General features: G+C 42.1%; 2 protein-coding genes across 8 annotated transcripts in view; one reads left to right on the top strand and one right to left on the bottom strand.

Moving 5' to 3' along the window:
- Nucleotides 1–17,021, top strand: part of ANKRD27 (ankyrin repeat domain 27) — a 76,788-nt gene extending 59,767 nt beyond the window's left edge. For 5 of the 6 annotated variants that reach the window (XM_058155335.1, XM_058155337.1, XM_058155336.1 and 2 more), the window contains exons 18-29: nt 718–915; nt 2,610–2,669; nt 3,875–3,991; nt 5,226–5,270; nt 7,129–7,251; nt 9,073–9,270; nt 10,103–10,222; nt 10,826–10,987; nt 12,287–12,386; nt 13,949–14,030; nt 14,866–14,938; nt 15,586–17,021. In XM_058155335.1, coding sequence (XP_058011318.1) covers nt 718–915; nt 2,610–2,669; nt 3,875–3,991; nt 5,226–5,270; nt 7,129–7,251; nt 9,073–9,270; nt 10,103–10,222; nt 10,826–10,987; nt 12,287–12,386; nt 13,949–14,030; nt 14,866–14,938; nt 15,586–15,843 — 1,536 coding nt within the window. In that variant the 3' untranslated portion in view covers nt 15,844–17,021. The remainder of the gene's footprint in view (nt 1–717; nt 916–2,609; nt 2,670–3,874; nt 3,992–5,225; nt 5,271–7,128; nt 7,252–9,072; nt 9,271–10,102; nt 10,223–10,825; nt 10,988–12,286; nt 12,387–13,948; nt 14,031–14,865; nt 14,939–15,585) is intronic. The other variant, XM_058155341.1, reaches the window with a different exon arrangement.
- Nucleotides 17,022–17,417: 396 nt separating this feature from the next.
- PDCD5 (programmed cell death 5) lies at nt 17,418–25,055 on the bottom strand. Of its 2 annotated transcripts, none has more exons than XM_058155356.1 (6): nt 24,888–25,055; nt 22,126–22,166; nt 21,298–21,359; nt 20,198–20,289; nt 19,362–19,509; nt 17,418–18,666 (listed from the first exon to the last, which is right to left on the bottom strand). In XM_058155356.1, exons 1-5 carry the CDS (start codon nt 24,951–24,953, stop codon nt 19,402–19,404), a joined length of 369 nt encoding a protein of 122 aa, XP_058011339.1. In that variant the 5' UTR covers nt 24,954–25,055; the 3' UTR covers nt 17,418–18,666; nt 19,362–19,401. The 2 variants fall into 2 exon arrangements, with proteins under 2 accessions (XP_058011339.1, XP_058011338.1); XM_058155355.1 differs by having other exon boundaries at nt 19,362–19,433.
- Nucleotides 25,056–25,307: the final 252 nt, after the last annotated feature.

The following is a 25,307-nucleotide window of genomic DNA, read 5'->3' as shown; positions in this document are numbered from 1 at the left end:
GGGAACCTTTACCTTTACCTTTGTAATCTTGGCAACTTTAAGGCTTGTGGACTTCAACTCCCAGAATTCCTGGCTGAGGAATTCTGAGAGTTGAAATCCGCAAGTCTTAAAGTTGCCAAGATTGGAGACTCCTGCTGAAGCTAGTGAAGTGTCATTTAGACCATAACTTTCTTATCCATCCCTTTTGAGGGGCAAGCAAATTCCAAATGCTTTAGTTTCCTTTCCTATCAAGTGTTTGGTTATTCTTGCGGATACAAAACGTAAAAATAGGCTATTCATTGATTCGAATTATTTGTACGCCATTCTTTCTCCATTTCCTGCGCTCAAGACACCACTACTAGCCTTTCAAGGTTTCTCTGAAACACATTAAATCCAATGCATGCTAACACAAAACTGCAAGAGATTAAAACATTCCATGGGGATGTGGATGAAGATACGGGTGTCTTCTGACAGTGGCCCTGCTACTGTTGTGGTTCTTTGAAAGTCAAAATCTTGAGGGCCATGCTTAGAACAGTCGGTCTCCTCGCTCTTATATTAAATGGAAAAATGTGTCAGTTGTGTGTGTGTGTGTGTGTTGTCTGAGAGGAGACTTTGGTGTTCAAGCATTCATGGCATAGCAGGGTTAATCTCTGGAAGGAGCAGCTTCCTTTAGGCTGTCTATGTGCTGTAGCCTTCATGCAAAGTTCTTATATCAGTTGTTCTGTTTTAACTTTGTAGTGCGTCAAAGCTCTGGTTTACTACGATGTCCATTCTTGCAAGTTAGATATTGGCAATGAAAAAGGAGACACTCCTCTTCACATAGCTGCTCGCTGGGGCTACCAAGGGATCATCGAAGTCCTCCTGCAGAATGGAGCCAACCCAAGCATTCTGAACCGGATGAAAGAGACACCTCTGCAATGCGCACTGAATTCAACGGTACCTTTTAACCAACTTGAGCGTTCTTGGGATGCTTTTCCTGTAACTTCGAAGCCAAGACATCCTGCATATTCCCACGGTTTAGTTACAAGAGAGGGCAGAGATCTTAGCAATACTACAGCAATAATTAAATGAAAGAGCCAGGGTGGCGCAGTGGTCAGAATGCAGTATTGCGGGCTGACTCTGCCTACAGCCTGGAGTTTGATCCCGATTGTCTAGCCTTCTATCCTTCCGAAGTTGGTAAAATGAGGACCCAGATGGTGAGGGCAATATGCTGACACTGTAAACTGCCCAGAGAGTGCTGTAAAGCAGGGGGCACCAACCCTTGGGTCGTGGCCCACAGCTTTTGCTGTGCCCTTCCTCCACATTAGAATAACAGAGTTGGAAGGGACCTTGGAGGTCTTCTAGTCCAACCCCCTACTTGGGCAGGAAACCCTACACCACTTCAGACAAATGGTTATCCAACATCTTCTTAAAAATTTCCAGTGTTGGAGCATTCACAACTTCTGGAGGCAAGTTGTTCCACTGATTAATTGTTCTAACTGTCAGGAAATTTCTCCTTAGTTCTCAGTTGCTTCTCTCCTTGATTAGTTTCCATCCATTGCTTCTTGTCCTGGCTTCAGGTGCTTTGGAGAATAGCCTGACTCCCTCTTCTTTGTGGCAGCCCCACAAAGAATCTGTTCTTCCTTTAAACATATTCTGTTTTGATTTTTTAGAGGACTTATTTTAAAAAAGAGACATCTTTGCACAGCCATTTAAAAGTAGCTTCTGACTGATAATGTTGGAGAAAAGTCGCAGTTGTGTTTTATACTTACTCATACAGACAGAAGAGCTGCAAGAGAAATATGGAATCTCCATGCGTGTGCTCTTATATTTGTGTTTATGCATAGTAGAGGCTCCCAAAGTTTTCCTGTTTGTTTTGTTAGCACCTTCAATACAAATTAATAAAAACAAGCAGTCCTGTGACATCTTAAAAGACCTAACCAGTTCAAGTTTATTACTATTCTGCTTGGCTTAATTATTATTTTTTTCACTTTGCCTAAAAATTTGTTGTGAAGCTACAAAAAACAAAACAAAATCCTATGTGACTTTAAAATGCACTTGACTGGCTTCTTTTTGTTTGTTTGTTTATTGTTTGTTTGTTTGTTTACATTTATATCCCGCCCTTCTCCGAAGACTCAGGGTGGCTTACAGTGTGTAAGGCAATAGTCTCATTCTATTTGTATATTTACAAAGTCAACTTATTGCCCCCCCAACAATCTGGGTCCTCATTTTACCTACCTGATGAAAGGCTGAGTCAACCTTGGGCCTGGTGGGACTAGAACCTGCAGTAATTGCAGGCAGCTGTGTTTTAATAACAGGCTTCTTACAGCCTGAGCCACACCGCGGCCCAGTTTAAGTTTTACTTAAGTTTTTAAGTTTTTGGGGATATAGTTAGGGCATTTTTCTTTCACTGAAGTTTCCTGAATCACCCACAGTTGGCTGTTTTTACAGAAAACACTTGAGTAAAAAAAAAATGGTTTACAAGCCACAATGGTTGTCAGATGTGTTCGCCATAAGAAAACAGGCTTTATTATAATTTAGCACCATCTATGAATTCAGTTCATTTATTTTCTGGTAGCCTCTATGATATCCAGGTGATTAATTTCTTAAGATCTGCACTTCTGGCTCATTGGGTTTTCATCTCTCCGCAGATTGTTTCCTTAATGGAACTGAACTACCTCACTTTTGAAAAAGGACAACATGCTTCTCAGGTAATTCAAAGGATTAGTCCCAAAGCTTAGAGCAGGGGTGTCAAACTCAATTTCCTTGAGGGGCCGCATCAGGGTTGTGTTTGACCTCAGTGGGCCAGGGTGGGCCTGGCTGCGGTGGGCCTGGCCAGCATGACATCACTTGTGTCAGGGGGCACCTGTGGTGGTGTCGTTTCCCACTCCTCCGCTGACGGCCGGGTCAGGGAAATCCGAATCAGGCGTGCCTCTGCAGCTCTGCCAAAGTCCTAGCAAAGTCCTCAGGGCAGGCAGGAGACCAGAAAGTGACTTCAGCAAGATATGTTCGACTTTGCCTGACTCAGAGAATGCCAGAAAGCAGATCCTTTATATAGGCCATGGGGTGTGGCTCCATGACTCAGCACTTATCCAGGCCTGCCCTTCTCTTCCTTCTGACGCCGCCGCCTATCAATTCTTCTGAAGCGAGGGTCACTCCAGTCGGCAGCTGTTGGTAATTGACCTCCGTCAGGCTCACATGCTGTGGGGGAGGGGGAGGGGTCTAGTTGCTCCGTTTGCCTGGGCATGGAGCCAGGGCTGGGGCCGGGAGGTGCTTCCTCCTCCTCAGCCTGTCTGGGCATGGAGCCAGGGCTGGGGCCGGGAGGCATACTAGGACATTCCTCCGTGTTCGGAAGCAGATAAGAAGGCCCCGGCTGCGGTGAGAGCGGGCAAGACACAACAGGTGGCCTGAATGCTCTGCCAGCAAAAATGGGCTCCTGAGCTCCGTTTTTGGCTGCGATGACCTCCTGCAAAACTCTGCCAGCGAGAACAGAGCTGGGGGTGGTGGTGGCTTGTGCCTGTTTTCGCTGGCAGAATTTTGCAGGAGGATACCTCTAAGTCGGGGATGTCAAACTCAAGGCTTAGGGGCTGAATCTGGCGCATAGGGTGCTTAGAACTGGCCCACGGGGCTGCCCTGGAAACAGCGAAGGACCGGCCAGTGGTGCCTCTGCAAGAGAAAACAGGCGTATGCCCCCCCCCAAGCTCTGTTTTCGCTGGCAGAGGCACCACTGGACAGTCCTTCGCTGTTTCCAGGGTGGCCCCGTGGGCCAGATCTAAGTACCCCATGGGCCAGATTCGGCCCCCAGGCCTTGAGTTTGTCCCCCCCCCCGGCTTAGAGGCATCCTCCTGATCAGCTGTTACATAAATGAGGGATGCAGCTAACTTTCTCCATTTGATTTCTTTATGGGGTCCCCTAGTCACCCGTCCAATCTTCTTCGTGTTGTGAAGACACCATCAGCCAACTCTCATCCACCTCCAGTTTATCTTTCATAATGCCAGTGACAACAGAAGAAACCAAATCTAATTGTAAAGAGGTAAGCTGATGATCTGGTGAGCATTTGGCCGGGCAGTCCCAAGTTCTAATATAACTCCCGTTTTGTTGCTCCTCCTTAAATAGCATCGGGCTCCCTCCGTTTGATTGGCAGATGCGGGAGGCCGAAGGTGCATACATGCCCCCTCGTGCGCTGCCAACTTCAGATTGCGGAAGGAAGATTGAAGTGGATGAATGTAGATGATGAAATATAGAAGATGAAAGAGAGGATAGCACAGATGCATACTGGGAAGGGAGAAGGGGGATAATCTTTTACTGGAGCTTAAAAGCTCAAAATCGTTAAGCATCTCACACGTTTCAGAATGAAGGGGTTGCGACTAAGAAGGCTGCTTACATGCATGGTTCTTGCACTTAGCAGTCAACTAGATTTGTAACAGTGAAGGGCATTCGTAAGATATTTATTTGTTCATTCATTCATTCACTCATTTCATTTGTATCCTGCCTTTATTATTTTTACAAATAACTCAAAGCCGTGAATATATCCAATACACCTTCCTCCTCCTCTTTTCTTCACAATAACCCTGTGAGGAGGTTTGAGCTGATAGACAGTGACTGGTCCAAGGTCACCCAGCCAGATTTCATGGCTCAGGTGTGGCTTTGAACTCACGGTATCCTGCTTTTTAGCGTGGTGAAATAGCCAAACTGGCTTTCTATCCCAGTTCTTTCTAAATTTTAGGGTCCTTTTATGTCAAATCAAACCTTCAGCTTCAGCAGCCATTTAACATGTTCATAGCCTGTTCTGTAGGGACACAGTGGGGCTTAGTGGCTAAGACACTGAGCTTGTCGATCGAAAGGTCGGCAGTTCAGTGGTTCGAATCCCTAGTGCCACGTAACGGGGTGAGCTCCCGTTAATTGTTTCAGATTCTGCCAACCTAGGAGTTTGAAAGCATGTAAAAAATGCAAGCAGAAAAATAGGGACCACCTTTGGTGGGAAGGGAACAGCGTTCCGTGAGCCTTTGGCGTTGAGTCATGCCGGCCACATGACCACGGAGACGTCTTTGGACAGCACTGGCTCTTCGGCTTTGAAATAAAGATGAGCACCGCCCCCTAGAGTCGGGAACGACTAGCACGTATGTGCGAGGGGAACCTTTACCTTAGCCTGTTCTGTATGTGCTGCAGCTTCTGGGCTGTTCATAAGAGCAAAACCCTGCTTTGCAATACTGTATATCAATTCCGTAATAGATGCTTTCTTTTTTCTGGTGTTGTTTATTCTGTAGGTGGACAAACTGTTAAGAGCAGTTGCTGATGGAGATTTGGAGATGGTAAGAGCTGTTCACTGGATCCATGCTTTGCAAGACTGAAGATACTAGTGGGTGCATGCATTGATGATGGTGCTAAGTAGAGTTTCCCACTATAAGCCAGCAGTTCTGAAAAAAAAAAATCCAAGTGGAAATAGATTTGTCGATTGCATAATGGTAATATCTAGAATTGTACTCTCAATGTGGGGCAGGCTGTAAAACTTCGCCCTGTTCTAGTTGCCCACTGGTAATGGTGGGCAACTTCTAGGTTTTGTTGTGAGAAATGAAGCGTTTCCTACATCAGAGTCGGTTATCTGTGGGATGGGAGCTAAAAGGTGAATATTTAGAGTGGGGGGTGTCCAACTGTGGCAATTTTAAGACTTGTGGACTTCAACTCCCAGAATTCCCCAGCCAGTGTTGATTGGGGAATTCTGGGAGTTGAAGTCCACAAGTCTTAAAATTGCCACAGTTGGACACTACTGATTTAGAGTTACAGTTCTCTCACACATTGCTTTGCTTTGGTCTGTACATGGTTGGGTTGGCTTCGCAATTATAGGAACACCAACCATTACGGTTTCTCCGTAACCGTGTATGATGTAGGTTTATGGCAAACTGTGATGCGATGTAGACAACGAGACCCTGCCTTAGGAGGTGTTGACTGGACCCGAAAGAGGAAGCATGCAAATAGGTTATGTCACTCAAAGTGCCAAGAAGGGCCTCTTGTGGCTCAACAGGCTAATGCAGTCTGTTATTAACACAGCTGCCTGCAATTACAATTACTGCAGGTTCGAGTCCCACCAGGCCCAAGGTTGACTTAGCCTTTCATCCTTTATAAAGTAGGTAAAATGAGGACCCAGATTGTTGGGGTGGGGGGCAATACAAGTTGACTTCGTATATAATATACAAATGGATGAGACTATTGCCTTACACAATGTAAGCCGCCCTGAGTGTTCGGAGAAGGGCAAGATATAAATTCAAATTAAAAAAAAAAAGAAGAAGAAGAAAGTGGATTCCTGGCCAGAGGTGAAGGGCACTAAAAACATCTGGTCCAACAGAAATTTTTCTTCTAGATCTAGATGGAGCACATGCTGGGTTTTTAAACAGCAGGGCTTGTTTAAAAAAGCTTTTGTAACCATGTTTCCTTCATTTCTGACTGGGGGAGCAAAGTGCTGTTTTTTTGCAGTCAAAAAAAAAAGTGTATTTCTTCTAGATAAAAATTAGCATTCCGGCATTCAAACATATGAAGCATATTGAAAAGATCAATAAAATAGCAGCAAGAGCCGAGGAAAGACATTGGCCTATTCTGGTGCAAAGCCTTCTGGTTTTTAATCTCCAGCAATCCCGGCTAAAAGGATTGAGCAGAGGAGAACATCAAAGTCTAGATTAAGAGGGGGGGGGCTGTCTTTTCTAATTTAGATCACATCTCCTTAGCAAATTCATCTTGGCAGCGAGAACATTTAACCGTTCTATCGCTCGCCGGGTAGGAAATGAAATGTCATGAGGGGCCATATTACGTCTCTTGGCATGTCTCATTTAATTTGCCCGTTTCTGGGGAAATACCAGACAGCTGGGTTGTGCTTGCTGGAAATGACATCTTTCCCGCCCCCCCCCCCCCCCCCGGGCTGAAGAATGGCAAACCTGCAGAGTGATAAAGATTTTCAAAATGCTTCTGTAATGCCCAGGTGGGCAAAAATCCTTTCAGGCGGAAAACTAGATTTCCAAAGGCCAAATGTTTTAGTCTTAAGCTTCTTCCCGTTAGGGGAATTTTTAATTAGGGCAGGAAATCAGTGAGGCTGCCTACGAAAAGGGTGCAGAGTTTATAAAGATGGATCACTGTGTAGTAGGGAACGGGATCTTTTCCAACCCTCGGCATTTCTTCTAGGTGCGCTATCTCTTGGAATGGGGAGATGATGACCTGGAAGATCCCAAGGAAGGCAGCAATATGGGGACCCCAGAGTTATGTCACCCTTTGTGTCAGTGTTCGAGATGCAGCCCTGTGCAAAAGGTTGGTGGATGCTCCCTATCGGGTTGGCACGTTGGTATGTTCTGACTTGGCTTGTAAGAAGTCTGTGATTAATTGCACTTGTCTTCTAAAGATGTTCCCCATGTTCTTGTGACCCAGGCCCAAGTAGGTAGTAGTAAACTCAGTCAGTTTAAAAACGAACAAACTTTATTAGAACAGCTGAAAATTAACTTATTCTCAGCGTAGTCCAAACTAAAATAGAGCAAATTTTTCCCAACACAGTTCCTCAGTCTTATCACCAACCTTGCGTCTTAATTAGGCAAACGGCCAAAGGCCTTTCTTGGCAAAAGTTCAAAAGCAGAAGACGCCGATAAGAAACAAATGCAGCAAGACAAAGCTATCAGCGTTGTTTTCCGGCAAAGAACCCAAACGCTGTTGCTGGTTTTTTAAGCCTTACGGGAGGGGCCAATCATCTCTTGGCCCTAATCCCGAGTCGTCCTCTTTGCTTGAGCTGCTCTTGCCTTCTGGCAGCTCTTCTCATGAGTGCATGAGGAACAGGCTCCTCCTGTTCCTCTGCCTCACTACTATCAGCCTCTGGAGGCTCCGGAGTCTGCACATCACTCCCCGATGGTCCTGGCCCCACCTCTGCCTCCGATGCAGAGCCCTCATCTGGGCCTTCCCCAGCCTCCAGGACTGGCCCATGTTCTTCCTTAGCCTCATTGCTGTCTGACTCCATTGCTAGCTCCGCAGGCTGCTGGCGGACTACAACAGAGCTGCTGGGGGAAAAGCTGCTTTTCTACTAAGTGGGCTGTTGGTAAGGATTAGGTGGCTGGTCAAGGGAAATTCATTTCACTGCTAAGGTTTTCCAAAGAAGATGGCTTGATAGGCTTGACTTGGCTGACTCTTCTACAGTTTGTTCGGCCATTGTCTCATCCTCTGCTTCTGTACCTAGGCAAGTAAGCCAAAATTTTCCTTTCCCAGCAGTCTGGTGTCTTTCTTGTCATCTTACTTTCCCCCCTCCCTCCCACAATGGTATCTAGAATTGCCATTTTTAATTTGTAAATTTGCAGATCAAGAGCCCCTTCCTTTAAGTTTGATTAACTGTTCTCGGTGCCTGAAAATTCCTCCTTAGTTCCAGGTCAACCAATATAATTTCACGTTGGTGCATTTGGCGTTGGCCCCACTCACGGTAACACATAGGAAGTTTGAAGTAAAAACATGGTGTTTTGGGGATTGTTATCCTTGGTCTTAGCTGGTGTTGTGTCTCGTCCGATCTCACCACAGCCGGGGCCTTCTTATCTGCTTCCGAAGACGGAGGAATGTCCTAGTATGCCTCCCAGCCCCAGCCCTGGCTCCATGCCCAGACAGGCTGAAGAGGAGGAAGTATCTCCAGCCCCCAGCTCTGGCTCCATGCCCAGGCAAACTGAACAACTAGACCCCTCCCCCTCCTCCACAGCATGTGAGCCTGAGGGAGGTCAATTGCCAACAGCTGCAGACTGGAGTGACCCACGCGTCAGAAGACTTGATAGATGGAGGCAACAGAAGGAAGGGAGGGGCAGGCCTGGATAAGTGCTGAGTCATGGAGCCACACCCCATGGCCTATATAAAGGATCTGCTTTCTGGCATTCTCTGAGTGAGGCAAAGTCTAAACATATCTTGCTGAAGTCACTTTCTGGTCTCCTGCCTGCCCTGAGGACTTTGCTAGGACTTTGGCAGAGCTGCGGAGGCACGCCTGATTCGGATTTCCCTGACCCGGCCGTCAGCGGAGGAGTGGGACACGACAGCTGGTTGGGGTGGGGGTGGGGGGTAGATCGTGCAGAAATGCTGGGATAATATCCCGTCTGATTTTATTTCTCCCAACAGAAGTTCTTCAGACTGCCTTCGAATGGCCTTGGAGTGAACGTTACCAACCAAAGTGGTCTGATGTCGCTGCATGTTGCCGCCCGACATGGGCATCTGGACTTGGTAGCCCTCTTACTGAAACATGGAGCAAACATTGAAGCCAAAGATGTGAACCAAGCAGGACCTCTCCACTTCGCCTGCCAGAATGGCCATTTTCAGGTGAGCCCCCAGATGGTCCGTTAGGAAGCTCATGAGTGAATACATTGGCCTTTGGATCATGATTAGACAACCTGCAGCACCATCTGCGTTCATGCGGTTAATAAGTAAAGCTCAGTCCAGAGGTGTCACTTGAAGCACAAATGGATCATGTTCAAGTTAACCTACTTTGGACATTTTGTTGTTAGTTGTGAAGTCGTGTCTGACCCATCGCGACCCCATGGACAATGTTCCTTCAGGCCTTCCTGTCCTCTACCATCCCCTGGAGTCCATTTAAGCTCACGCCTACTGCTTCAGTGACTCCATCCAGCCACCTCATTCTCTGCTGTCCCGTTCTTCTTTGGCCAACAATTGTTCCCAGCATTAGGCTCTTCTCCAGCGTGTCCTTCCTTCTTATTAGGTGGCCAAAGTATTTGAGTTTCTTCTTCAAGATCTGGCCTTCTAAAGAACAGTCAGGGTTGATCTCCTCTAGGACTGACCGGGTGGATCTCCTTGCAGTCCAAGGGAGTCTTCTCCAGCACCAGAGTTCAAAGTTCTACCTCTCTGGAAAAGTCTGTTCCAGGGAAAGGTGGAAGGAAAAGAAGAGATTGGATAGATTCAGTTGTAGTGATAGGGGCACCATTGGAGACCAGGTTGGGCACAGATTGTCATGGAGAAAATCTTACCTGTGTGGCCACTAGGAGTCAACACCAACTTGATGGCACATAATCAGAATCAATAATTAAAGCAGCAGATTTCATACTCCCCCCCCCCCCCCCGAGAATGTGGAAATGGAATTTTTGTTGTTGTTTTGTGTTGAAACTCAATTAGCTATAATGTCCCCTTTTTTCAACAGGTAGTGAAATATCTGACAGAGTGCAGTGTTAAACAAAACAAAAAGGACATTTATGGAAATACCCCTTTAATGTATGCTTGCTTGAATGGCTATCAGGAGATAGCAGCTATTTTATTACAGGTGAGAAGATCATTATTCAGTATTGTTTTTGTTTTTCTATTCTTTTTGCCTTAGTAACCACGGACCAATTCCTTGTTTTTTCATGATCGCAAGGACTGAGATTGAAAACATTTGTTTTCATTTTACTGAAGTTTGCTTCTCACATTTGGAAGTTACAGAAACATGGGGTCTTTTTAAACAAACAAGCTGTTTTCTCTGTTTTCTTTTAAGACTGTGTTGAAGAGAAGGCACAGAAGTGTGCCTATCCTCTCTTAAATCCGAGGGTGGTAACCTTGCAGAAAAAGATCATTTTCTGCATTTCCAGTTGAAAAGATAATAAATTAGCACACGTAGCAAAAGCCTTTTCTTCAGGCTTTAATAAAGAACTGCTACAGAAACTTTTTAAAGGAAATATTCTAAGGAGAGTGGGAACTTAACGCTTACAACTCTTGAATACCAAGGAAGTTTTATGGAATTTTTGAATTTTTTTTTGCAGGACCCTCACAGATTAAACTGTATTTGCCCATGAATGAATCAACTGAAATTGGAAAGGCTTTGAAATTTGCAGGCACGGCTTGTAAAATAAGTCTCTTCTTTTTTCCCCCCCCCTTTTTGCTTTTCCAGCGTGGAGCCTCAGTTAACCTTTCCAATAACGAAGGGAACACACCTCTTCACAAAGCGGTGATAGGACATTATGAAGCTGTGGTTCAGTTGCTGCTGCGGAACGGCGCATTGGCGCACCTTAGGAACAACAAGCAATGCACCCCTCTTGACTATGCTGAACCCGTAAGTGGCCCGTGAAGTCTCAGAATCATTATCTATGCCAAGAAATGCTTAAATCTTTATAGGGCTCACAATGTTTTCCAGCCTTGATATGTCCTACAGCAAAAAGGCATGAATTGGTTGATAGACCCTCTACAGATGGTCCTGCTTAAATGCTGTTCAAACTTATGATGGCGCTGAATGCGGAGTTCTGCTCTCGTGGCGCTCTCATGATCATGCGATCTTGATCTGGTTGTTCAGCAACCGGCATGGATTTCTGCCCATCAAGGGTCCACAATCATGTAATTGTGATTTGCAGTCCATGAGCTAAGTCAGTCCTCGCTTAACAACTTGCAGCGATTTATTTAAGGATGGTAAACAGAGCTAGGGACGCGGTGGCGCAGTGGCTAAGACGCTGTGCTTGTTGATCGAAAGATCGGAAGTTCAGCGGTTCGAATCCCTAGTGCCGCGTTAACGGGGTGAGCTCCCCTTACTTGTCCCAGCTTCTGCCAACCTAGCAGTTTGAAAGCACATACAAAATGCAAGTAGAAAAATAGGGACCACCTTTGGTGGGAAGGTAACAGTGTTCCATGCATCTTTGGCGTTGAGTCATGCCGGCCACGTGACCACGGAGACGTCTTCGGACAGCGCTGGCTCTTCGGCTTTGAAACGGAGATGAGTACCGCCCCCTAGAGTCGGGAGCGACTAGCACATATGTGCGAGGGGAACCTTTACCTTTTAACCAAAGCTACCAGAATTGCTGTTGCTAAGCAGCTGATCATCGGACATTATGCTCTACAACTTCATTGCTTAATGAAAACGCCAATCCCAAGTATGATCCTTAAGTGAGGACTATCTGTGAAGACAAAAATGTCTTAGTAACCTAGTTCAAATCAGGCCATTGTTTCAGGATTGCTCAGGATGACTGGCTCGCTCTTTATGTTCAACTCATGCCTTTACTTGTTGAACGATCCCTCGTGCTGAATTTTTTAAACCACAGTTTGACAAGTATGTCCCACAAAGTCAATCCATTAGGGTCCACTCAGGAAATCAGGAGCCACCAGTTCATCCCATAAGCCAGGTCTGCTTAGAGACGCCGAGCACAGAATCCAGGGCTTCTTGCCTGCAAGCTCGGTCTTTGTTCACTCAGGGCAGTCTTTTCCTCGTCAGCATTAATGCAGCGCATCAGATGGGACAACAGGTTTCAATTTAATCTCAAAGACGGAATGGTTGGGTGACATATGCAACATCAGTGGGATTCAGTAATCTTTTTAATAAGAGTAAATCCTCCCGTTTATCCTTCCTCTTCCACCCTGTTTAAAGAATTCAGGCCTCCTCAAGCTTCTTCAGGCTGCAGTATCTGAGAAAGAGGACGGACAGGCACTCTGCAAAACTCGCAAGACGCGGAAGATCAGGAAAAAAAGTGAGTGTTCCATTGTGACTAGTAAAAGCCTCCTGAGAATAAGAGCAGCTAGAACACAGGAATATTGTTATGATTGTTTTGAACAAATAAAAGTATCTTGTCTCTTTGCTGGTATGTTTCGACCTGTGCGTGTGCGAGAGGGTAGCTGGTTGTCAGTGTTTACCTGACTATTACTGGAGTTTTTGCAAATCATGTTTAAGTGGGTGCAATGCAGCAAGGTTGCCGATTACTTCAAAACAGAATTTGGGGTCTTTTGCGGATACTGAATCTTTGACCTCAAGCTTATTTTTTGCTTAATGCCAAGTTGTTTGAATAGTGCAGTAATGCTGAGATGTTAATTGATGGAGTTTGTGCCAGGACCAAGGGTGAATATGGCTTTTAAGAAAAGCTAAACCTTTTTATTTTCCTATTGTGTAAGCAAGGTTGTTACCTGTGGCTTAGTTATTCCTAGCTTTAAAATGACACCCACTCTGAGAATCTAGAAATGGAAATGGGCAAAGATTTAGCTTTCTTTTCACAACCGACTTGCAACATAGATTGCAGATTGCAATGTCGCTTGCTTTCGTTACTCAGGAGGAGAACAATTGACCAACCTCAGTCATACTGCAAATGGGTCTCTTTTAAGGGGAGCTTTCTATCCTGGTTGGTGGATGAAGGAATTTGTCTCCTTTGAAAATTCTTTGCCGTAAATCAGATCGAAAGTCCATTTATTCCAGTTGACCCTTCTCTTATGTAGCCAGGAAGAACTTGGTAGAAAACTCACAAGTTACAAACTTTACACAGCTGTTCTTGTTTGGGGGGATCCTATTTCAAGGCAGACGGCCCCTTGATTGTTGTGATTTCTGCAAAAAACGTCCTTTCCGCTTGGCGTTGTTTTCAGCTCACACCTAACAAAATGTAAATGGCAAAGCTAGCAGTGTTATGAAAGATTCTTTGCCCTTCATGAGACAAGTAAACAGAGTTGCGGTATTTAAAACTGTTTCCCATCTCTGCGCCTGTCCATGTACCTACAACTGCAGGCATACGTAACGGTGAGAAACCTCTACAGGTAGTCCTTGTTTAGTGATGTGACTCTTTTAGAGTAACCATTTGCAGTTACGACAGTGATAATAAAATAACTGTCTTTGCATTATGACCTCTGCAGACCTGTTAAGCAAAAGAAAGCTGGAGACGATTAAGCACAAGTTGTGGTTTCACTTAAGCAGCCATTTCACTTAATAACCAAGTTACTGTGTTGCTAAATGAGGACTAACTCTAGTTTGTTTTCTATATGCCATGGAAGTTTTATTATTTATAAAGTGAGCATCCAAACGTATCCCTGTACTTGCTGCCAAAAATTATATAGCCCGTTCCAGATCACATTCTGCCTTAAGTATTGATCCACCCGTAACCCATTCAGCATTACAAAGTGCACTGTCACCATGACGCTGAACCTACTCGGGCCTTTCTTTTGCTTGTCAAAAAAGCAGATTTCGCTGACGGTTCATTTTAGTGGAGGATTGCCTAGTCAAGTGCTCAAGGATACTGTCCATTTCATGAATATTTGTGCTTTAAATCTACAGTCAGTTTTAAGACTCCTGAGTCAACGGATGATCTCATTGCCCGGCGCCTTCAACTACTCGAGTCAATCCACCGATTTAACAAGTAGGCTTCAAATTTTGGTGAAGTATTTAAATTGCTGATTTTAAAAGATATTGCCAGAGTAAATGAGAAGAGCTGACGTTACCTCAGATACTGGAATCTAATAAGGACTGGATCTTTTGATGATCTTCCCAGAATTATGGAGACATGTTGTAGCATATCAGTTATTATTACAGGTAGTCTTCGACTTATGACTGCAATTGAGACCGGTACTTCCATCATTAAGCGATGCAGTTAAATTAGTTGTGCCCAACTTTTACAGGCCTCTTGTCACAGTCACTACCATAAGTGAATCATATGGTAGTTAAATGAATCCTGGTTTCCTCATGGATTTTGCTTGTCGAAAGCCAGCTGGGAAGGTCACAAATAGCAATGCTGTGACTCTGGGACATTGCAAGCATCATAAATACATGCTAACCAGGTGTCCAAATTTTGATCATGTAACCACAGGAATACTGTGTCAGCTATACGTGTTAAGACTGGTCGTAATTCACCTTTTTTTCCAGCAACACCACAATTTTAGTTGTTAAACAAATGGTTGTAAGCCGAGGAGTATCTGTAATTGGTATCAATGTTTTGTATTGGCTGTTCTAAAAATAGGACTCTTTTAAGACTCTATGCTGAGTGTCTATGCATTTTAAGATTACTGAATTGAACTCAAAAGGAAGATAATCTTGAATTTGAGATGATCCATCCAAACCAGGAAAGGACACATTATAAATGTACATAAGTTGGTCTTCTTTCAATTGAAATAGTGCCACCTAGCGGCTGGCCTGAGGAACCTAGAGATATAGACTGAAGCATGGAGTAACTTAGTTTTCATCTTGTGTTCTCTTAGATCAAGAAACCTGCGCAAAGCCATAACGAAAGATAAAAGCGTGCCTAACTTTGATGAAGAATTATTGCACCAGGTTAAGTATACAGTAATAGTTTCATACCACTGCGATTCTGTTTGCTTTTTAAAACACAAATAAATTCTGCACAAGATAAACTGTTAGCTATTATTTAATAGAATAAAAACAGGAACATTTGGGGTAGAAGAGGAAAAAGTAGAAAGGGAAAGATGTTTTGTATAGCTAAGGCAGAAACCTATCTGGCTGTCAGGACCCTACAGTAAGATTTGCCAATGTTCTTTTTGCTGAAAAAAAAAAGGGAAATGAACGGTGGCTAGCATTAGCAGTGAAGATTTAATTCTCTTTCAACACACAGTTTTAATTTCAGCCTTGCAAAATCTTATCAAGGCATTTTGTTATTCTCCAACTAGGGATTCTAAATGTATCTCCGATTAGGGCGTGCAATTATTTCAACCTTGGAACAAAATGTAACACTTTTTTCAAGGATTTTTAGCAGTAAGAGACATTAGCAATTTGAAATAAAACTCTTTGAAGAGGAGGGGTAGGTTGGAAATCTATAAAACAAGTACCAAAATGAGTGCTGTTCTGGAGGACATGGAACAGTCAGAATGGCGGGGTTGGTTTGTTTGTTTTTTTTGGAGATGGAATTCTTTGCATTTCAACAAGATAAACCTTGCCATCCTTCCCTCCCTTTCTTCTTTAAGCTAGCTATCAAGAACTTTAATAACAAGCAGAAGCAAGGGGATGTGTTAGAGAAAATTCAGACTCATAATCTTGATGCCAATAGCAGTGAAGAACCTGTATCAGCTGAAGGTGATGCAGGGATAGCACCTTTTAGAAAAAGAGAAGTACATCGGAGTCACACTATTAGCGTGGCGCTTTCAACAACAGATACCAGTGACTTCTACAGCTTGCCCAGAGATGCAAATGCTGATACCACTGACAGCTGTCCGGAGGATTGATGCTTTAAAACAAGATGAATAAGGAAATCTGGGGGTCTTACACAAGGAAAATGAGATTCAGGTAGAGCGGTTTTCCCATTCAGCATTGAAGAGGCTACTCGGGATCAAGGTTTTCAAAATTACATCGGACGTTCGGCAGGAAGAGAAGCTTCCCCCTCTGACTTGGCACAGAGTTTGCACTTCTAAGAGACTGACACTCCTGTTTTATTTTGGAATAAATCATTAAAATCCCGTACAGTAGATCTATATTAAAAAAAAAACCTAGAAATGTATTGAGATGTCAGAATCTATATTCTATAGTATTGCACTCTCTAATCAATTTTAGTAATAATAGATATGTGAGAGCAAAGCTTTTTATGGCATTTGGAAGGATTGTTCTATTTTTATTCTGAAAAAGCAGTGGGTTTTAGTTGGTGAACTGCTGATTGATGGAATGCTTACAGTAATCCCAACAGTATGAGATGTGTTTAAAAGTTAAAAGAGGCAAAATTGTGCAGCTTGTTTGGTGCTCACTGAATTGATTGCAAAGGAGGCTGGAAATTAGAGTAATAGCTTTTAACAAAAGGTACCTTATATCTTGCGGAAGAGAGTAGACACTAATTAAAAAAAGAATTCCCTCTGTGAGCAGATTTGAAACTTCTACTCCAAACATGTCTGTATTATACAAAATGCCCACATAATTGAGCAGCCCAACCGCATTTGCTATTTTAAATTATTTGTGGAACACAAAATGGGCCTACTTAAGCTGAGGCTAGTTAAGAAGAGCACATCTGATATAATTTGCAATTTTTGAAAAGCAGCTTCATTGCCCTTACTTTCAAAGGCACTTCCAGCTAGTCTGTTGTGCACTTTTAGAAATGGAATGTCAGCTTTAGGTTGAACATTCAATTATGGTAAATAGCGCAATAATTTCATTTCATATTTTGTGTTTATATAACGTTTGTATACAAAACTGTGTGCTTTTTAAATTGGTTTGATATGTCTTTAATAACTTGTTTTAGGTAGCAAGGTTGTCTTAGAATTTCTCTGTACATTAATATACGGTTTAAAAACTGAGCTTTAGCTTGCTGCTGAAAAAGTTTATTTTTCTACTAAGTAATTCACCTAATTTTCCTTAGGTGCCTTAGACTTGTGCCAAATAATGTAAACTAAAGTAGTAAAATTAATGGTTCTGTGTTCTTAATGTCTGACTCTAATTCAAAATTATGATTTGTAAGCTAATCTGTCTGCATCAAAGATGTTTCTAAAATGTTCCTGGTGCCTGTATATTTGGAACACAAGGCATTTCTTGAGGATCAATGTGATATTGAACATAGGATGAAATCTCCATCTGCTTGGTTATGCTTGTTTAGTTTAATGTGTCATGTAAACCCAACTATAATGCTTATTCAACAATCTAATCAAATGGTCTCAACACAATCTACGAACACGGCTTCTCTGGCCCTCAAAGCTACTTGGAGAACTTTGCATATTTACAGACACCATCCTAGAGAGGTAGAGGACTTCCAATGTTGTACAAAATGTGTATTAAGAAACAATACTTTATGGAATAGGAATAGACAAGAATTGGTCAATTAACTTTGCTCAATGGAAAGGTTTTAATACATTTCAGAGCCCTTACAAGCCAGAAAAAGAAACGTGCCTTTTAACACTCTGACTTACACAGGGTAGATTGTATGTATGGATCAAACACTTATGCTCAGTAACAAAAACGCACAACATCGTTTACAGTGGCATCATGCATGAAAGATAGTCTTTGAGCAGCTTTACAACTCTGAAAATGGGAACTTTCAGTGCACGTGAATGTGTTTATCTGGTGGTGGATTAAACCAAGACAAAATACAGAAACCAGCCTTTAATTGATTTCAGCAAAATCTCCTTTTTAAAATTAACTTTGGCTAAATTATGTTCAAAGATTGAAGCATTTATTAATCCACTTCTGTATAAAAACAACGTGCTGAACGTTTTCTTTTCCCGGACTTTAATTAAATTTCATGATGTTCTAAGCAAAACATCCTGAATTTACAATACAGCAAATCAGTCAACAATACATAATGCAGCCGTATTTTTTTGTGAACAACCCTGTCTTGCTTGGTTCCAAGCCAAGTTTAGCAAAACTTCAGGAAGTGTTCTGATATGTAATGTACACATGGTATTTCTGATCCTTTGAAACCATGGTAATGTTAATCAGGCTTCAAAGCCAGTTTCAAAAACATAGCTATCAGGGAATCCTGTTTGGCATTAGTCACAATAAAGATAATTGAAAATGAGGTGAGAATTTCTACTTGGCGGAAAGAATAAACTTGATGGCTGCTCAACTTTTTATTCATGGTTAAGAAATGAAAATTGTGTGGGTCTAATGTATGCCCCTCCCCCCCTTTTAAATATAAAAACAAAATTCTTTTTCCAATATGTAATTTAGCCTGCAGACTTAAATTGGTGTTTGTCGGCAAGGTAGAATTTCGTTTCCTATGGGACATGAAGCACCTATAGGAGAGGCAAGTATATTTTCACACCTGCCAGATGCACAGTAAATTTAACTACATGGTGTCAAAGGAAAGCTAAAACCTTAGAGAATGAATCCTTATTTCTCAAGCTCATTATACAAAACTTATCTAAGAAACCAATTTCACTTAATTGTACAGAAGGCAAGCTTATCAGTTTTACTTTTTATAAAAATGTGTACAGAACATTTTGTAAACTTTCGCCTATGACAGAAGATACTTTCCTTGACATATTCCAGGTGATTAGCAGTTGGCAACTTTCTTCATATTTCATTAATTAATCTTCCTCATCAGAATCCAACACTTTTCTTCTATTGAACTAGAAGAACGATAGAATATAGGTGAAATCAGGCTTAAAATAGTTGGAGGCTAAATTGTCAGTAGTTGATTTACAGTAACAATATCAAATCTTTATGGAACACACACATGTATAACAATTCTAGCATTGATGTAATCCCATATGATTGCTTGGTAGTCTTCCTATACAATTTTAAGGTGCAAAGTGAAACTATATTCTTAAAATGTATCTGCTTAAAGCTTTCATAGTATCTTAAGCTGGGGGGGGGTAGAAGGAAAAATCTGGACAGATTGCAGATAAAATTAGAAGAAAACAAGGGATATCAAAAAGGGCAAAAAGACAACCAACTAGGGTCAAAATCCAAAGAACCAAATAGCAAAACATACAAATGGGCTCCACCACCATCCTAACACTCAACTCAAAAGAACAGTCAGCTTGTAGAATATTGAAAGAGTGGGAGCAGTTTAAAGATGGAAGAGTAAAGAGGGAAAACATTAAAAGAGGCCAAGGAAAAAATCTGCAATGTACTGAGCAGATATTGAATAAATGGGAAGCCTTTCATATCTGTAAATCATGTTGCAGTGATGTAATTTGCTCTATTGTACCTGAAGAGCTATGTCAAATACACGCTGGCAGCTATGCTGTATCTTCTACATTTCTTCCTTACAAACCAGATTTAATTAATTTAAATTACCGGTAGTTTTAAGACCTCTTACCGTTACTGTTGTTTTTTTGTCCGTTTGCTGACTCACTTTTTCAAGTATTTCTATCAACCCTTGTTCTGATATCTAAGAAGTCAGGACAGGAACAGAAAAAATATTGACTTGGTAGTAGTACTTGGTAGTATGGTACACAGAGCTCTTGCTGAAAAAATGCAGGTTTTAAAAATATTTACTGTTCTCATTTTGAATTATTGGTACCTTAGTTATTAAAATACAAATAGCAATGATGCAATGTTTGAACTATACTTATGACTTTGTCCTCCACGTACAATAGCATAGTAGCAAAGAACAGAAGCAGAAGCAAAGGTGGCCAAACCGTCAAAATATTATGAATAGCTAACAGTTCGATTTACTAGCCATATTAATTGTTCAAGTCACTAATCTCTTCATTCTCCAGAATGCTCAGGGGACTTAGGAGACAGGCTGCTTCTTCCCCCACTGAAGCAAGTTATAAAGAAGGTAGGAAACACTTCTGCTCAGCAACATCGCCAGCAGAAGTTCCCTTGGAGCAAGTGGTTCTTTAAGGGTCCATCTATACTCTCCTTTATATAAAACGGCTTCTTGTTCTCTGAAACCAGAGGACTTTACCCAGGGAGAGAGATAAAGAGATAACCATTCTAATTGCAGTGAAGAATTTAGAAGTTTTTTTGGCAGGCTGTTAACACCATCCGAATTCCAAATAGGGGGAAAAAAAAAAACACCCCAGGTTTTTATTCCCTTTTCAAATAATAGCCAACCAAATGTATTTTGGGAACAGATGATGCCCTCAACTCTGAATACTTTGCTAGAGAGTAATATTGCAGGGGGCCAAGAACAAGAAATAAACTTACTTTTCCACCTAGCTGTCCAAATCTTGCCATCTGTATAAGGTAATTTTCAACCGCCTTTGCCTTTTCTGGCTTTACAAGTGCTAAATTGCTTACTGCAAGAGGAAAACAGATATTTGGTTAATTAAACATCATTCATTTGCCAGAGGTATATTTGTCTGCTCTCGCGAGAGCTCAAGACTACAAAGGACAAAACTGTGGCCTTGGCTGGGTGGAAGAAAGGCCCAAAATCACCAAGTAAATTTCCAAGGCTGATTAATGACTTGAATCTGATCTCTCCAGCCCTGGTCCAATACTCTAAGCACCATGCTGGCTCTCACAACTTTAATATTCAAGAACAAAAAGATGATTGCAGCCATCCCAGACTTTTCACCTTAACCCTGAATTAAGAAGAGTAACCCTTATATGTACTGGTGTTTAAATAAAGCCTATTGTAAAAGCTGACCAACTGGGATGGTACAGAATTCAAGGAATGGTTTGTATTCTAACTGATCTTAGTACAACTGTACAAAGTTTGCTTTATGCACCACTTTTTCAAGTAGAGATCAAATAACTTTTGAGAGTATTCAGATGCCACAATCAAGACAAAATAAAATACCTACAGGTAATATGTAAATATTGCTATAATTATATATATATAGCATGCTGTAATGCTTTTTGGATGAAAGTTCCCAGTAAGATACAGCAATTCAAAGCTGGTGGGGAAGTGGAGGACTGCTGACCAATGAAATTCTGAGTATGTATACAATGTCAGTGCCATTTATGCATGGATAGTATTGCAGCCCATGACACTCCTCCTTGTAATGAAGTAAGACTTTAATCTAGAGGTCTATGCCAAGACTCCTCTGTCTTTCTTGGAAACCTGGTTCCTCCCTGGGCATTGGGCTAGAATGTTGGATGAATCCATCTTGACTGAAACTATGATTGGCCTATGAATTCTGTTAGTTTTGTTGCTATGTTGATTTCTCTTCCATTTAAGAGGTTTATTGTATTCTATTTTCTAATTCCTTGTTTGAATGTTCTTACAAATGTCACCCAAAATTGCTTTCCTCAAACTCAATGGTCATATACAACAAGTCAAACAATGTTAAATAAATACTTACATCTGGCACGTGCTGCTTGATCCAAAACCTGAGCCAAAATATTATTTCGCATTTCAGCTTCCCTGTAATAATGGAATAATTTTACACAGCAGAAAATAAAAATTGCTCCAAAGATGTTAACCTTTCTGCTAAAATGCTAATGATAATGTCTGTTTTTATAAACCAATACATGACTTAGTTATATATCATCTTTTGGTATTTTTCCATTAATTATTCCAGAATGTTAATTTTTTAACATTAACATATGTTTAATTTTTACAATTCTTCAAAAACTGAAAATCAAATCAGTTTTACATTTATAAGTAATTGCCAGATCAAATTTTTTAATCAGGGTGACAGATTACAAATTATCCCAGAAAGCTCATATCCTAATAAGAAATTAACTGGAAAAACATAAAATCCATTTATTTTACCAGCTTGATCGTGAATATATCTTTTAGCATTGAACAGTAAAATGTTATAACAACAGAATACTGGGCAAATTTTAAACAAGAGAACAAAAGCTCTGATCCTACTGTTTGCAGAGAATACTGATCAATCATAAAAGTTAGTGTACACCCATTACAACTTTCTCTTTTCTAAAGATTTTCCAAATATTCAATAATACGCCATTTAAAATGCTGCAATGCATGTTTTTGAAAGAAAATATATCCTCTATCATGAAATGTTTGTAAAAGCACACGAAATCATTTTTATAAATATTCTTAAAACCATAAGATTTGAAACTGAACATTTATAAGCTATTGTGCTAAGTTTGGGATATGCCTCACTGTTAGAGAAAAAGAATGAGAAGTTCTAGAAAGAAGTTCTGAAAGAACACAGCAATACCTCTGTTTAGATTCTTGTTGTGCAATTTCACTGGAAGGATCCTAAAAAGTTAGAAATAATCAGGTTACTGATAACTGAAGCAATAAACTGAAATGTTTCTTCTGAGCTCTGATTGGCAAAATGCTAAAATCATGCATGATATTCCTTAATATTACAAGAGTTTCAAGGGCAGAATTGCTCAACATCAAATGGCTCTTATATGCACAAACATTATGGTACCTTAGCAAGAAAGAATTTAAGGGTTAAAGGAAGACAATTTTATTTGGGTGTTTTAAACTGCCCAGCCTCTATCCCTTTTAGAATATGTAAATTGCAAATATAAACAATCTTCAGTGCTTGCTATGTCAAAAGCATACTGTTAACAAAAACAAAACTACTGTATATTCTCAATTCTCAGCTTATCCCCAAATATATTGTGCTCTCCAACTGGAAAATCATCTAATTTTAGTACTTCTCTGAAGTGGGGTGGCCCAGAGAAGCTGGCTCTTCCTACACAGAAACTGAAAAATAAGCTAGCAAATTAAATCTCCTCCACTGGAAAACACAACAGTGCAGTATCTCCATTAAGAGCCAATTTAGTATAGTGGCGAAGATGCTGGCCTAGAAACCTGAAGACGGTGAGTTCTAGTCCTTCCTCCGGCATGAAAGCCGACCAGGTGACTTGAGTCATTTCCTCTCTCTCAGCCTAACCCACCTCACTGGGTCATGGAGAAAACAGGAGGAGGAAGGAGTATTAGATACATTTATTAGATATTTGTTTATCAGATGTTTATTAGATACGTGAGTTATTTATAAAAGAAATTCAGGCAGAATAAAGAAAAATCTAGAAAATAAGTGCCAGCTGGGTGACTTTGGGCCACTTTTTCTCAGCCCACCTCATCTCACAGGGTTACTATTCTATGGAAAAGGTAGGACAATTAAATCTGTTTGCTGCCTTTAGTTATAGTCCTCGACTTACAACTTTTCGTGTTAGTGATCAAGTTACAACAGCAATAAAAAAGTAGCTTATGACCATTTTTCATACTTAGAACCGCTGCAGCACCCCCATAGTCAGGCGATCAAAAGTCAGAACTTTGGCAACCGACTCATATTTAGGATGGTTGCGGTGTCCCAGGGTCCCTTTTAGCAACCCTTTTGCTACCTTCTGACAAGCAAAGTCAATGAGGAAGCCAGATTCCCTTAACAACCGCATAACTAACTTAACAACTGCAGTGATTTGCTTGACAACAGTGGCAAGAACGGTCATAAAACAGGGCAGAACTCAACTCTGTCTCACTTAGTAAAGCAGAAATTGTGCTCTCCACTGTGGTCATAAATTGGGGACTACCTGTATTTAAAAAAAGGCAGGATAAAAATTAATAGCCACAGCAACCTAGTAGTAAGGAAATGAAGCCTCTGGAAGAAGACTCTCTTCCCTTATACCACAACACATCCTTGCAAAGCTTATTTCGGCTCAGCATGGGACCCAAGAGATGCCAAATGTGGTTTATTCCCCAAACCACCTTAAGACAAGCCACAGCTAGGATGGACGGATGGATAGATAGATAGATAGATGTAGGAAGGTAAGAAGGTAGATAGATAGATAGGATAGAGAGATAGATGTAGGTAGGTAGATAGAAAGAGAAAGAAAAGGAAGGAAGGAAAGAAAAAGAAAGAAAGAAAGAAAGAAAGAAAGAAAGAAAGAAAGAAAGAAAGAAAGATTGATTATTGGCCAAGTGTGATTGGACACAAAGGAATTTGTCTTGGTGCATATGCTCTGAGTGTACATAAAAGAAAAGATACGTTTGTGAAGAATCATAAGAATAGGGGTAGGGGTAGCGTGGGATAGGGGTAGGGTAGAGTAGGGCATGGTAGGGTAGAGTAGGCCAAGTGTGATTGGACACACAAGGAATTTGTCTTGGTGCATAGACTCTCAGTGTACATAAAAGAAAAGACGTTTGTAAAGAATCATAAGAATAGGGGTAGGGGTAGGGTAGGGCAGGGTAGAGTAGAGTAGAATAGGCCAAGTGTGATTGGACACACAAGGAATTTGTCTTTGGTGCATAGGATCTCTGTGTACATAAAAGAAAAAATCCACTCGTCAAGAATCATAAGGCACAACACTTAATGATAGTCATAGGGTACAAGTAAGCAATCAGGAAGCAATCAATATCCATATAAAGGATTCAAGCAACAAAGTTACAGTCATAAGTGAAAGGAGATGGGTGAGGGGAACGGTGAGAAGATTAATAGTAATGCAGGATAAGATAAGAGGCAAAAAAAATCAAGGAGGCTCCAGCTTCCCACCACAAGGAAGCTGAACCCGGATCCCTCCATTTTAAGGCATTTTTAAGGCCGTTGGCCTCAAGCCCCGAGTCAGAAAACAGGCCGGCTTCCCCCCACCAGCACAGGCCACAAACGCGCATCAGCAGGTTGTGCGAATCCACAATTGGGTGCGTATGTGTAAGAATGTATGAGGGGAAAAGCGGGAGGGGCTGATCCGCACCACCAGTCCCTGCGCCTTATGATAGAGGAGATGGGAGGCATTAAAAAATTAATAATACATAAGTAAAATAATAAATAAAATAAAAAATGAACAAAATAAAAATGGGCCTAAGGCTTCTTCCCCCTCCCTCTTGGGCAGCTGCGGGGCTCCGTTCTGACGGGAGGCGCGATTCCCTCAGGCGAGGCTGAGGGAAGGGAAAGGGGGCCCCGTGTGGAGCCAGCCCTTCACGCGGGGTCGGCCGGGAGACCTTCGGGGAAAGTGTCGCTCGCCTCCTCACCCCGTGCTTGGCCTGCAGCTCGGCCAGCCTCTGCTTGCGCAGCGCCTCCAGCTCCTCGTCCGCCATGGCCTCGAAGGCAGGGGAGACGGGCCGGAGAAGCCCCGCCGCGCGTGAGGGAGACGGAGGAGGAGCAGCAGCAGCACCGACCGCGCCCGCCGCCTCTGTCCTGCCTCTCGGGCCGCCTTCTTTGCGCCTGCGCGGACCGCCTTCTACCAGACCCAAGGAGTCGAGTGCCGAGCAAAGCGAGCGCGCGCATGAGCCGTGCGGCGTCGGCGGACCTTGAACAGGAAAGAGGCCTCGGTTTACCAGGCCTAACGACTCGAGCACCGATCACCAGGATCCTGGAATCAAAGAAGGCGCTGGTGTTAGATTATATATATATTATAGAGGGTGGCCGCAGGTGGGAGCGCTCGGCTGATC

This window comes from Ahaetulla prasina, chromosome 12 (assembly GCF_028640845.1).
Source record: "Ahaetulla prasina isolate Xishuangbanna chromosome 12, ASM2864084v1, whole genome shotgun sequence".
Classification (NCBI taxonomy): domain Eukaryota; kingdom Metazoa; phylum Chordata; class Lepidosauria; order Squamata; family Colubridae; genus Ahaetulla; species Ahaetulla prasina.
Note: the sequence above shows the minus strand (reverse complement) of the source record. Positions and strands in the feature narration are given on the sequence as shown.